This window comes from Choloepus didactylus, chromosome X (genome assembly GCF_015220235.1).
Source record: "Choloepus didactylus isolate mChoDid1 chromosome X, mChoDid1.pri, whole genome shotgun sequence".
Taxonomy (NCBI): domain Eukaryota; kingdom Metazoa; phylum Chordata; class Mammalia; order Pilosa; family Megalonychidae; genus Choloepus; species Choloepus didactylus.
In genome coordinates this window covers 107274253-107288928 of record NC_051334.1, presented here as the reverse complement: position 1 = coordinate 107288928, position 14676 = coordinate 107274253, and the positions used below count along the sequence as shown (strand labels likewise).

Below are 14676 nucleotides of genomic sequence, written 5' to 3'. Positions count from 1 at the left end.
GTTTGTGGCTGCCTAACATTCCTTTACTTACCCCTAACCTTTGGTATCCCAGTTTTTGGTAAGAGCATTGTTTAGGGCATGACCAATCCTTCATTGCATGTAGTCTTGATATTACTGTCAATCAGCGATATCTTTGCCCTCCCTTGGACAAGGATGTTCTTGTAATCCACAATAGGCCAATCCTTCTTTCTTACTAATTAGAATTTGAATTACTCAGGGAAAGGAGGAAGAAAACAGTTGGAGGGGAGTCATCAACAAAGGCAAAATCCTGAAAAAACTTTCCATTAGTTCCTGCTACCTGAATTCTCAAAGCTGCCATAGTTGCTGTCCTTTTAAAGGCCAAATTGTTCAGCTTTTCCTGCTTCTAGCTGAGCTACCTTATATCCTTCCAACGAATTCCTTTTTGGCTTAAGTCAGGCAGAATGACTTTCTGTTGCTTGCAAACCAAGATCCTGATCTGATATACCCATAAAACTCAGTGCATAGGAAGGGCTCAGTATTTTTAAATGTTTTGCTCTTATGCAGATAATATATGTGATTACATACTGAAAACAGAAATGACAAATGGCAATGAAATATAGCAATGCTATTGGTTAGAATTTTAATAACCAACAGGCAAGCAGGGCCAAGCTAACTGGGAACTCATCTTCATTGAAATGATTTTTACTACAGTTCAGCACAGTGGTTTGGTGACTCACAAAGTGATAATTCACTGCTGCAAATTAACAAACCATTTTATGGTGAGCATAGTACTTATAGTATTGATACCCTTTAGCGTTATTTGACATTTTGGTTAACCCATCTGTTTTCCTTTTCTTTCCAAATATCATAGCAGCCAACTGTGACCGTTTGAATTTTTTTTAGGTTAACTTAATACAAGATACATTTTACAAGTTAAGCTGTGTATACATGGCTCCTTTTTAACTAAGTGAATATTTTAACATACTCTATAGCTTTCTGTGAAAAGCAGTGGATCACGGTCTTAAATTTACTGAGAAAGAAAATTATCATTAGAATAATTTAGGTGGGTAGATGGTATCTTTTCAAAGCATAATCAGTACTCTACAAGGGAAGTTCCTCTTGCCTTTTGCTTTTTAAATCACTGAGGAAAACTACAAAGTAATCTTTGAAAATAGGACTGGAATTAAACAGCAACTCTAGCTAATCTACATCAATAGTTAGTAAATTCAGTTGGGAACAGCTTACAGATCTGAGTTAATTACTTCTATGTACTTCAGTAAATTTCTGTCATTTTACACATCTACATCTACTCAAAGTCCTTTGTATCCCAGGAACATCCTTTCAATCCTAGACATTATGGGAATAGCATGCATATATATGATATTTCTCTTTCCTAATGACAAGTAGTTCCCTAGAAGTATTTCCCAGAAGCTAAAAATTCTTCTGAAAGGTGGGGGAAAAAAAAGATTTTAAAACCTTCACTTCCTTTTCTTCGAGAACACCTATTACTACATGATAGTATTTCCCACAAGATTATTTTTTATTTTATTTGAAGTGGGCAAAAATCTTTGTGCTGAATCCTTTGAGCATACCTCTAGTGATAGATGTCAGATCAGTGCTGTGTGGAGGAACTTTTATTTGACAGGTAGATGACAGGAAGAAGGCTCTCTCCTAAATATAAGATGTACTGTAAAATCTTTCTGTGAGACTAATGTAATTTTTGTTCCTGTGTATAAATGACTTACTGATGTTTGCTTCAAAAAAGTCAGTTTGTGTAATTAATTTGAATAGTGTGAAATTAAGATACTTAAAAATATGGATACATATTTGTTCAAATTAGGTTTGTTTAAAAAGTCTTTTTTTTAAATATGAATCAAATGTGAAATAGGTATACAATCCAAGTTTCTCTTTCAATTTTTAATATTTTAATAATAACCAAGAACTACTCAAGATTCACTCACTGTGCATACTGCATGTGTGTTCTAAACAAGCAGCATCTTGATAAGAAGTGAGTTATTTGTATTGGTTATTTTATGTGGCATGCAATACATCAAAAAGTATTAAATATTTATTTTTATCCTACCAATATGTCTATGATTTATTCTAATTTATTACAAGCATTGTTGTATTCTCTCAGGAATTATCAAGTAATTTCACATGTCCCCTGATATCACAAGAAGAGGGAATAAAAGTGCTTTCTTGAGTAAATCTGGCATTCCAGATGATCTTCCCTCTGTTCCTTACATCTGTCAAAATTAAATCAGAAGCCAACAGCTACAATTCCATTATACATCCTATGATCTATAAATGTTACATCTTATTATCTATAAATGTTATTCTCTATGTCTATCTGGATTAGAACTACCAGGAGCAAGTAATTTCTGAAACATATTACAATGCTAGTTCATGTATATACAATATTCATTTATTTAATGTATGAATAGAAAAGAAATTCATATTTCTATTTATTCATTCCTAGATTTGGGATTCTCATTATAATATACTTTAAGAACCAACAAAAGTTCTAAAATGTCTTCAGATGTGAGAGAAAAAAAGGGAAAGAATGGTGAGATGCCAAAGATAGATTGCTTGTTTTCAGATTCATTTTTGTTTATAGCTTTCTTACAGGCCCTCACCTCAGGGTCTGTTTGGTTTTCTCTGTAACAGACAGAACTTTTCTTTGAATAAGGCATTTTTCTCTAGCCTAGAAATGGATATATACGATCGCTTGTGGGGTCTGTTTCTTTTTTTACTTTTCACAAACATTTAATTTTACGGAATGGCCTATTCAAAACAATAAGATGATATCTACCTAGTGTTTTTCTTAAACTTTTAGATAATGCACTAGATACCTAGTATAAGCTTAATGACACAACAATAAAGAGCAATACCTTAGAGTAGAATAATCAAAGTATATTAAAAAAAAGAAATTTCTGGTTATCTATTTCATTGAATTTAGCTTCTCAAATACTTTTTGGAGAGATGTAAAATAAGTATGAAGGAACTGAAATATAACACTGCCTGTATTTTATAAAAGCATTTTTTTTTGGCCTATGAATTCCAGGAAGATTTAATCAGCAAGAATTTAGTACCTACTATACTACAAAAAAATTTGCATAGTCCCTTGACTGTTATTACAATAAAATTTTTGAATTTTTAAAATTTATTTGTTTTGAGATATAATTCATATACCATAAAATTTACCCTTTTAAATTGTACAATTCAGTGACTAAATTACTATTGTTATTTAGAGTGACCCTTGTCATAGACAAGAAGGAGATTACTGTTGTGAATTAGCATTATAAAATGCATCTTACCTTACAAAGGAAGTTGATCTTAAACCCTAAAGACTGAGCATTTCTGGAGCCTGAGTTCATGTAGTTTCCAACCAAAAGAACTAATTCTAATAGTCTGTTAAAGCTTTCACTTTTCTTCAGTTCTTCACAGGCAAGAGTCACTGCTATGATGCCTGGTTTGATGTTGTTTACGTGTTCTTCAAATGTGAGCTTGAAAAGAATGCTATTGAGACGAGGCTGTAACATTTTCACTGAGCTCATCTGTAAGACAAGGAATGCTCTATAAGAATATACATTTAAAAACTGTCATTTTATCTCTTTAGTGTAGATCATTTCATAGACAATACTGTAAAATTTCTGCATAAAATGAATTCTCTCTGGGTTTTTTAACCAGTATTTTTGCTTGTTTTAGACATTCAAGTGAAACATTTTAATCAAAGGCGTTAATTTGGTATGTTTATTGCTTGGTTCTTTGTTTAGTTTCAGGGAATGAGGGCAGATGAATTTCTTCTCCTGCTCTGCTGCTGCCTACACTCAAGTAAGTCAGTCAGGGGGAGGAGGATAGGCAGTGTATAGCTAAGTAGTAAATGCAATCACACATGACTCCATCCAGAATCCCTCATGTAGTCTGACTATGTGAGACTAGTCTACCTAACTTCTTTATTCTTCAGTTTCTCCATCTGTAAAATGGGGGAAATTCCTATCAATTAGTTTTGTTTTGATGATTACATAGGAGTACAGTCTCTGCCTCCAGAGTTGTGAAAAGTTGGGGGAAAGGATGCTAGATAGATCCACAAATGAAAAATATAACGTGGCTGTTATCAAAATTTTTGATTAGCATCTAAGTGAAATTTGTTCACCATCCTCTCAAATACCACATAATACCAAATAATGCATCTTTCTATTGACAAAGACACTTCATCATTAAGCCTCCAAATCTTGGAGTGATATTTAACTCATGGCATCCACAATGTAGTTTATTGTCAATCCTTACCAATATTTTAACCTGAAGGACTTCTTAGAATTGTCCCTTAGTTTACATGGTCACCAATCCAGCTAAAATTTTATGTACTTCAAGGTTGGATTACTAAAATAGACTATTTAAATGTTCCCCCTGATTTCTCCAGTCTTTCCCCCTCCAAATCCACTCATACAGACTATAATGATACCAATATGATAGGGAAAATAGCATTGCTTTTTTAATATGTTGAGTTTTCAGTATCAGTGTGATATCCAGGTGGAAGGAGATGGATGCGCTGGTAGCTTTTGGAAATACAGTCCAGGAGTTAAGGATGAGATAAGTAATGGAGCTTGCAGATTTGGGAGTTATCTGAATAGATGTTATGGAAGATAAGGTCATGGATGAGTAAACGGAGAGAAACTAAAAAGTCAAATACTGCACCTTGTGTAGCACCTAGCACAAGGTCTTGCATATATTAGATATTCAAATATTTGCTGATTGATTTTAAAAGCAATACTTAGCTGATTTAACCATTTTCAAGATACTCTCCCAAGTAGGACTGACAGATTGTCCTTTGAACAAAATTAACAGATGATGGTAATATTTTACTCTCCCATCTTCAGGTAAGATATCAAACCAGAAATGTTAGTGACTTAAATTTGCTGAACTGCTATTATTGGAGATTAATCTATCAGCACTAGCCTGATTTCAAGTCAGAACTGCCCTTATGTTTTGAAAACATTCCCTCATTCATTTGGCATCTAGAACAAGGCCTGGCACATGGCAGATGATAAATATGATAAATTACACACAATTAAGTAAATGTAAAATGAACAAAGGACTGACTGCATTCATTCACACAAATAGGAGCCAGACTATCAGTTAGAAAAGAGCTAGATTGGGAAAAGAATGCATAGCTTAAAGAGCTATAATAGTAGGCTGATACAAGGAAGAAAAAGGTACCCTCTGCAAGGTCATTTGCTACCAGCTGGGTCATTCCAAAACTCCCAGAACCAATCTTAGTCTAAATTCAGAGCCCCAAGTGATGATCTCTTTGGGCAGGGTTAGAAAAAGACTCTCCGCATTTGCCAGACCCAAAATGTAACCTGTAGTGGAAAAAACAGCGACTTCAAGTTTGACTTTGAACTAGGTGTGAACTATAGCTCTGGCACTTACTGGTTGTATGACCAAGTGCAATTTACCTAATGTTTCTGAGACTTAATTTTCTCATCAGTTAAATGTACTCCTTAAATCATCCATGTAAGTTGTAGTAAGACCTAAATGAGAAACTACACATAAAGATCCTGTAATAGTACCTGACACATAGTAAGCACTCTACAACAAGCTATTATTATTACCCTCTTTCTTCATCCCTAGAAATTCTCAAGAAGAAGAAACGATGGTCCTCGATTGTTCTCCTAGATCTGAGGAAACGTTTCTCTCATCCACAATTAGGGAGTGTGTGTTTCCAGGGCTCAGTGAACACCAGAGCTCGTGATCTAGTGAACACACTATAGAATATCAATCTGTTTTCCCCTTAACCAGTTTTAATGCAATAATATATACATTTACTGTTATTAATGTTATCATGGAAAACGTGTCACTGTCAAATCAAGAGACTATGGAGGAGGTGAAGCTATATGGGCAAATCTCTTAATAGGAGCCACAAATCAGTATGCACTGATCATACTGACAGAATTTGCTGCAATTAAATCAAGCAGGAATTTTTATTCTCAGACCAGGGTACACTGATAGACAACAGTTCAACCTCCATTAGCGGCTTTGGTAGGTTAAAGAACTATCTTAGATAACTAAGCTTAGAAATAATGGGAAGCATTGAGCAACATCCCCAGCTACAGATATTATCATTCAAAGGCTCATGTCTCATAAAGGCACTTGAGTACACCCAAGTGATAAAAGTAAATAAAACAAAAACTATGCTGAAATGCATGTTTGTTTTCAGTTGTGGTCCCTCATAGCATTTTAGTTGACTGACTTCCTTTGTTTTATAATTCATTCCTTGAAGTGCTGTGGGATGCTGACCATGGTGTTGTAATATGTAGGGAATTTATTTGTGTTATGAGGTACTTGTCTATCAAAATCACATCAAGCAGCTCTCATTTCTTTAGCTGATCTGCACTATATTAAAAAAAAAAGTGCACTGACAGCCTTAGTGAGAGCAGTTACAAGCGGGTTATTTCCCCAAAGAGTTAGACACATTTTTGTTAAATAATTTGAATTTTGTACACTTCACTACCTATGCAGCTGGTGAATATTTATCTACTACCAAACTACCATATGAATCTACAGAGAAAGAAAAAAAGGCACAAGAGTAAACACGATGTATGGAGGAGGAAAAAATGGCCACCTGCCACTCCTGTAGTCACGTGCCACCTTTAAAGGCTATTTCTATTATCTTTCCTTTTGCTAAGAAACATATTTTTAACTACCATCATCATGTGAGCATAACTGACCCTTTAGACTCTTCAACATAGAAAGTTAAAAATTCATTAGAATTAATTTGTTACATACACATTTGCTACAAGACTTTTCCCACAAATGGTTGAATACTATTATGTTCCATTGCACAAGGAATACACAGAATTATTTTGTGTCAATAACTATGGTGGAGGGAACACTAAAGAAGCCACATTAAAGAAGGGTAGATTTAAATTAGACAGCAGGCAGAACTGCCTATACAAGTTATGTAATTCAGAGTGAATGACTAAGTAAAACCCTGTTTGGAAGTATGGAAATAAAGTAAGGATATGTGTGGCTCTTTGTTAAATAAATTATTTTCTTATCCTCTTTAAGACAATAACCTCCTCAAGGGCAGGATCTCTCTTGCTCATCTCTCTACTTTCTGCAGCAGACCCACTACTTGGCCTGGATGAGATAATAAAAGTTGACCTGCTATATGGGGTAAATGGCAAATGTTTGCACAACAGACATCATGTGAAATAAGAGCCTTAGTGAATATGTGAAATCAAGTTTTAGAAAAATAGAGTATTGAAAACTGACTCTATTCCAGAAAAATATGATGTGTTAATAGAAAATACTTTCCTCAAGGAGAGCGATATGGAGAAATTATACATCAACAAACATCTACTCATCTTTAGTGTGGAAGAGAGCACAAGAACCATCAGTCTACCCTCAAAAATACTGTCAACTCAGAAGAATCACACTAAGAAACTGAGCAAGAATTTCAAAACATCTTTCTGAAAACAGCTGTGCGAAGCCAAGAACAACCATATTTAAAACATTTCATGAAAATTGCTACTGTGGTGCTATGCTATTGTCTTTCAGAGATTAAATAAAAGGGTTAATTTTTGATTCTATGAATTTAATGAAAAAGCAATCAATAGCAAAAGTGACTGACATCCAGACCTAATTTAAATATTTAGTCAGATGGTTTTATTTTACCTGATTTTATTGCAATGGCTAATAAAAATAAGCAATCCTGCCACAAAATGGATTATTATGAGAAGTCAATGAAATGAACTAGAATATGAAAATGTGGATATGAGAATGAGTCATGGTGAGTTTTCTCTGACCTGTTCTTAAAATTATTAAACCAGTTTTTTCATAGATAAAATGAAAGAACATCTAGGAAGTAAGTGCTAGCATTTGTATTTACAGAAAGATGAAAACAGAAACAATCAGGGAATTACATATCAAAACACTGAAGACTCTGAATGCAAGCAGATAAAGAAAAATGTGATTTTCCCAGTGAATATGCAAACCTGAAAAATGATTTAATATTAATGGAACAGAAGAGCTGCAATTTTCTACCCAAACTAATTGCCTTTGATGATATGTTGGAGAAAAAAAAAAAAAGCTTTTAAGAATTTCCTTTTCACCTGGTTAAGCTATCTTGAATAGAGCTCATAATCTCTTATGGGGCATTAAAAAATTTAAAAAGCACACTCACTTTATAACTTTATATAGTTGTACTTCCCACTATAGGCATAAATCCACTCCTCCTGCCTTCATATATTTGTATAAAAAGAGAAAAAAAAATGTGTTGTCAGCAATATCATATAATCTGTGCTTTTCATTATAAAGATTTTTATGCACAAGGCTATCTCAACATCTTTTTGTTAGATTATAGCTTTAAAATGTTTTTAATTGAAAAATATGGGTAATTTTGAAGTCAGAGAAACAAAGTACCGATTACTAAGAGAACTAATTATTGCCTTCTTTTTCTCAGAAGACGTGTTAGTTTAATAGATACACACAGTATGGGTTTCCATTCCCAGTGTAAGACAAGTGGGAATTTCCATAGCTCTGAGGTTTTAGAACAGCTGAGCTGTAAACACACTCTGAAGAGTCTAAAAGCTCCTGCCGAGGGTTCTAACTGCCAGAGCTTTCAAAGATCTGTGTTTTTTTCCAGTAAAGGTACAGCACATAATTACAACGATGTACCAAATTCAATTCTGTGGGAGTGTAAGAAAGGAATAAGTTTCGTTTTCACATAGAGACAGCATGGAATAAGGGAAATGGAGGCAAAACCAGTTTAAACAAGCCCCAGACAAAGAGAAGAGAGAATCTGCCTGCTCCTTATATGGAAAAGTAACCATGTAAAGAGATATGAGGTAATATCAGAGGCGGGAACTCACAGCAAAAAAATAAAAATAAAAATTTGGGGGGGATAGGCTGATCAGTTCAAAATCTCAATAATGAGCTAGTTGGCTCTCTGGGATTGGCTGATCAGTTCAAAATCTCAATAATGAGCTAGTTGGCTCTCTGGGATTGGCTGTACAAATTAAAATCTCAAAAGATGAATTAGTTAGTGTTCTCGGATAGGCTGTAACCTCTGTAGTACCCAGTCAATGGGGAAACAGGGGAGGGACTTGCGAATTAGGAGTAGGAGATTTAAAGATCGCCATTCTCTTCCTCTGGCGTGCCAGCCTTCCACGTGTTTGGCTGGACGCCCTATCTTGCAAGATCGTAAATAAATTCTTTTCTCCTCCAGAACCGAGAGAGCGTTTATTCCCTTACAGGTACCGCTTTATTTCCGACAGGAGGCAGGTTGGAGAATAAGTCAGTGGGACGCTTTACAGCCAATCTACCCCCCTATAGAAAAGGATTATTGATCATACAAGGTATGGGAACTAACATCTCCCTCTTACCAGGAGGTCTGCCTCTGGACAGAGGAAAAGTTACCGGTTTCTTGTTTTTTTTTTTTTTTGTTTGTTTTGTTTTGTTTTTGTTTTTGTTTTTGCTTTTGTTTGTTTCTTTTTTCTTTTATTTCTTTCTGGCTGATTACAAGTGAATATAAGCAAACCCAATGATGTGGCTGCTAAAAAAAAAACAAAAAAGAAGATTAGAGAAAGTTTAGCAGCTCCAGTCACTCTCTCAGATAAGCTTATTTCTTCCACAAGACCATATTTTTCCCCAGTATTACCAGTTTTGTTTGCTTGTTTGATTTTTTTAAACAAATTTTGAAGAAGAAATCCCATTTATGGCATACATGTATTCCTAATTGGTAAGATTTTGTTTGTTCGTTTGTTTTTTTATCTTCCGGACAGTTATATAATAATGCAGACTCTGTAGCACACTGCCCAGGGGTATAGGAACAAAATCAGAAATAAGTATTTATTATTAGAGAAGCCAAGGAAAGAAACAGTTTCAAAAAAAAGGATAAATTTTTCAATGTTATCAAGTGCCACATGGATACAGAATATGGGTACAGAATTTTCAGGAATGAAAAGAGTTCATCTGATTATCTATTCATGTTAATACATTCAACAAATATTTGTTAAGTATCTATTCTGTGACTAAAACCAAGATGATGCCTGTCCTAATGGAACTTTCAATCCAGTGGGGGTTATAGACCTTCAATAATTAACCTCACAAATAAACATTTAATTACTAATCAGGATAATTCCTTGAAAAGTAAAGAAAAAAGCTGCCCTGAGCATTTAATAGGAAGACCTAATTTTGATTGGTATAAGTGAAGGCATCACTTGGAAAGTGGAATTTAAGCTGAGACTCGGAGAACAAGCAGGAGAAAGGCAGACAGTGAGTAGGGATAAGAGGGAATAGCATGTGTAATGGTACCGAGGCAGGAAAGAGCATGGTAAACTGAAAAATAAAATACAGTGTGGCTGAGGCATAATGAGCAAAAGTCTGAAGAGTCAGAGATCAAAATAGGGGAGGTGGGCAGGGGTCTGCCCATACAAGACCTTATAGGTCATGGTAGGGAGTGTATATTGTAGCCTTAGTGCGTAGAACAGCCCTGAGGTCCTAAGTTGATAAATACCAGGATGCAATGTGATTGCACTCTATAGAAGGGCCATACCCAGGGCTATGCTGAGACTGATTTGGAAAAGAGCAAAACTGTGGAAAAAACAAGCTAGAAGTATATTGTAATGGATGAAGAGAGTGATAATGGTGGTGTGGATTAAGGTGGGTCACAGTACAGATAAAGAAAAGTGAGTCCATGGTTTGGTGTATATTTTAGAGGCAATTAGAGGTAATTAGTAGACCTTTCCTAGATCAGTCTCAATGCACTATAGGAGGCAGTCTCCTGATTGCTGTGGGATGAGCAGTGAATGAGAGATAAGGAAGTAGAGAGTAAAAGGAGACTACTCTTTGAAAAGATTGATGCTACCAAATGAAAAGAGGGCAGTGGCTAGCAGAGACCACAGGTTCTATGAAGGATTTTTATTCATCCATCCATTCATTAAGTTTTTGCCAGGGAGTGACTTAAGAATTTCTTCTGAACAGAATGGAGGACTGGCAAGTTGAAAAGGCAAAAGAATAACTAACAGAACTAAGTCCTAAGGTAGGCAGGAGTTAATGGTGCCCAAAACAGGCAAATAAATTAGCATGTAGTAGGATATATCACTCTGCGCCAGTTTGAATGTATTATGTCCCCCCAAACACCATTATCTTTGATGCAATCTTGTGTGGGCAGACATATTACTGTTGATTAGATTGTAATTCGGGTATTTCCATGGAGATGCTACCCACCCAACTGTAGGCGATAACTCTGAATAGATAATTTCCATGTAAGTATGGCCCCACCCATTCAGCCTGGGCCTTGATTAGTTTACTAGAGCCTTATATTAGAGCTCAGCAGAAGGAGCAAGCTTGCTACAGCCAGGAGGGACACTCTGAAGAACGCAAAAGAGCTGAGAAAGCTGATGCAGCTTAAAGAAACATTTTGAAGACGGCCTTTGAAAGCAGACTTTTGCTCTGGAGAAGCTAAGAGAGGACAAATGTCCCAAGAGCAACGGATGGTAACGTTTTGGAGAGAAGCTGAAGCCTATAGAGGAAAATTCTGGGAGAAAGCCATTTTGAAACCAGAATTTGGAGCAGATGCCAGCCACGTGCCTTCCCAGCTAACAGAGGTTTTCAGGACACCATTGGCCATCCTCCAGTGAAGGTACCTGATTGTTGATGTGTTACCCTGGACACTTTATGGCCTTAAGACTGTAACTGTGTAACCAAATAAACCCCCTTTATAAAAACCAATCCATTTCTGGTATTTTGTATTCTGGCAGCATTAGCAAACTGGAACATACTCCCTCTCCCCAGCCCCTCACATAACATACACACACACACTACATGGGTGCATGTATAGTATAGTGGCTAAAGGCACAGTCTCTCAAGTCAGACTGCCTGGGTTTGAATTCTGCATCTACTACTTACTATGTGATCTTGGACAAGTCACCTAGCCTACCTTAGCCTCAGTTTCCTTAGACATTATATGGGACAATAATAGTGCCAAACACATAAGGTTACTGTAAGGAATACATGAGATGGCTCATGTAAAAATGCTTGGACTAGTATCTGACAAGAATAAGTCCTAATACATTTTTGTTACTATCAATAATAGTAGTAATAATAATAATTATTAATTATTAATAATTATTAAGAGTGATAGGCAGCTCCTTTCCTGAGGTTTGACAGAAAGTAGGTTAAGAAAACATATGGCAAGAGATAAATTTGTAGGTTGAAGAGATACTGGAGGTTCTGAGACCTGAGTGTCTTCCTTTTCTCTGGCAAGCAGGAGGTAAGGTTGTTTGTGGTAAGTGAACAGGGTGGGGAAGGAGGAAGAATAGAAGACTTGAGGAGAGCGGGCAAGGTATGGAACAGCTACTATGGAAAAATGAAAGGCCACTGAGTAGGAATAAGTAAAAATGACTCCTGAAATGGCAACAAGAGTACTGCTGAGGTTAAAAGCTAAATGTCATAAAGATACCAATTTACTCAGTTCACAAAAGGGAACAGGGAGAGAGAAAACCAGAGAATAAGAGACAGAGTGAAAATGCTAAGGAGCGTGGGTTTTATTTTGTAAATTCTGGGAGTTGCTGAAGGTTTTTGAAATAAAAATCATATGATGAATACAGATTGCAAGAAGAATACACTAACAGCATTGACAAAGGAAGAGAGTAGAGGCAAGACAACCAGACTAGGGTCTCACTCATTTACACAAATGATTCCACACATTTCCAAAGTTGTAACTGTGGGTTATCCATATATATTTGAGGGTTAAAATGTATTCGGATGTAACTACAAGGAAGTGAATTTATTTGGCATAGTCCTGGAGAAACATGTTTTAGTATAGTTTATGCTTTTACAGACCTAAAATATGCTATTTTTAATCTCAGTCTCATATGCATTTAATAATTGTGCTATAATTCAATTCAATAAACATTTACCTATTGCCTACTACCTACAGAATATTGTTCTCAGCATTGTAAAGCATATATTCTATTATTTCAGAAAATCCTTTCCTAGATATGAGATTACCTAAACTTTATTTGGCAAGTCCTGATTGATACTACCTTACATAAGTTACATAGCATAAACTACTTTGTAATGTCCTTGATTTTTTCCCCCACAGATATGAAGCTAAGGATGGCGAGAGCAAATAAGAGGACCAAGTGACTATCTGTGTACATACAGGACCAGAATTATTTATGGTTATGTACATAAACAAGAAATCTCTTCCATTTTCTATTTTGCTTTTAGTTCAGAAGGTATATTGCTTTTTATGTCCCCAAACTTCATTTCCTCAGTGTGGTACCAAGGATATTCCTCCTGAAGGACTTGTTTGGCAAACTAATACATCTTCCAAGATAAACTGCATTCAGAAGGAAAAAAAAATGGCTTCAGAGAAATTGTGTAGTATACCTACTGTAAAACACATAACCATCATGACACAGCTGAATTCTCAAATGGTATATAGCCTTGGTTCAATTATAATATGAATCCAAGCAGCTTAGGTTTCAAGTGTGGAGTTTGGTCTAGGAAATTTTATTATTTAATATCACTCTAAAGTGCTGATAGCTAATAAATAATATCTAGCCAAGTCAGTTGATTAAATTTGCTTAATTCAAAAATAAGAGAAATATCTTCCCCGTACCTTTATATGCTCTATTTGACCCCAAATATACATTCCTGATATTCTTTCCAATGATTTAACAGTATCCTCCTACATCAGTATAAGCAATCCCATGTGTGCCGGTTTGAGTGTATTGTGTCCCCCAAATGCCATTATCTTTGTGGTTTTGTGTGGGGCAGGCGTTTTGGTGATGGTTGGATTTGCTTGGAATGTGCCCCACCCAGCTGTGGGCAATGATTCTGATGAGATGTTCTCATGGAGGCGTGGCCCCACCCATTTGGGGTGGGCCTTGATCGGTGGAGTTACATAAATGAGCTGACTCGGGGGGAGGAGGAGAGTGCAGCTGGGAGTGATGTTTTGAAGAGGAGCAAGCTTGCTAGAGAGGAACGTCCTGGGAGAAAGCCGTTTTGAGGCCGGAGCTTTGGAGCAGATGCCAGCTGCCTTCCTAGCTAACAGAGGTTTTCCGGAGGCCATTGGCCATCCTCCGGTGAGGGTACCCGATTGCTGATGTGTTGCCTTGGATGCTTTGTGGCCTTAAGACTGTAACTGTGTAGCGAAATAAATCCCCGTTTTATAAAAGCCAATCCATCTCTGGTGTTTTGCATTCTGCAGCATTAGCAAACTAAGACACCATGTCTTAGGATTCATAAACTCTAAATATGGGCAAGCAGTTATTGCACATGTTCAAAAGGAACATGATCTGTCCTATCACATTTTGACTTTAAACAGAATTTTTAAATTGCAAAGTACCAAATCAGAACAATTTGAATATATTACTATTAAAAAGGTTATAAAATATTTTGGATGAAGCAGACATACTGCTTGATTATTAGGTATGATGGTAATTTAAAGGTTTAGTATGCAGATTGAAAATGGTCAGGGAGTCAGGGTAAAGCTGGCAACTGTAATGGAACTATTCATTCATAAAGCAAAGAAATTCGTATTGAACACCTAAGTCAAAAATAGTTTTTTTCTCCAAGAAATTAAATAAATAATGTCCTTTTCCCCACAATTTCTTTTGTCAATTATTTAAATAGCAAGTGTAGAGGATAATTAAAACATTTAACTATATTCTTTAATTTGTAATTTATTACTAGTTC

General features: G+C 35.8%; 1 protein-coding gene across 1 annotated transcript in view; it reads right to left on the bottom strand.

Moving 5' to 3' along the window:
* The window catches only part of LOC119522295 (protein diaphanous homolog 2-like), a 308625-nt gene that overhangs the window by 226942 nt on the left and 67007 nt on the right, over positions 1-14676 (bottom strand). The window contains exon 5 of the mRNA XM_037820855.1: positions 3279-3518. Within this exon, the coding sequence (XP_037676783.1) occupies positions 3279-3518 (240 nt within the window). The remainder of the gene's footprint in view (positions 1-3278; positions 3519-14676) is intronic.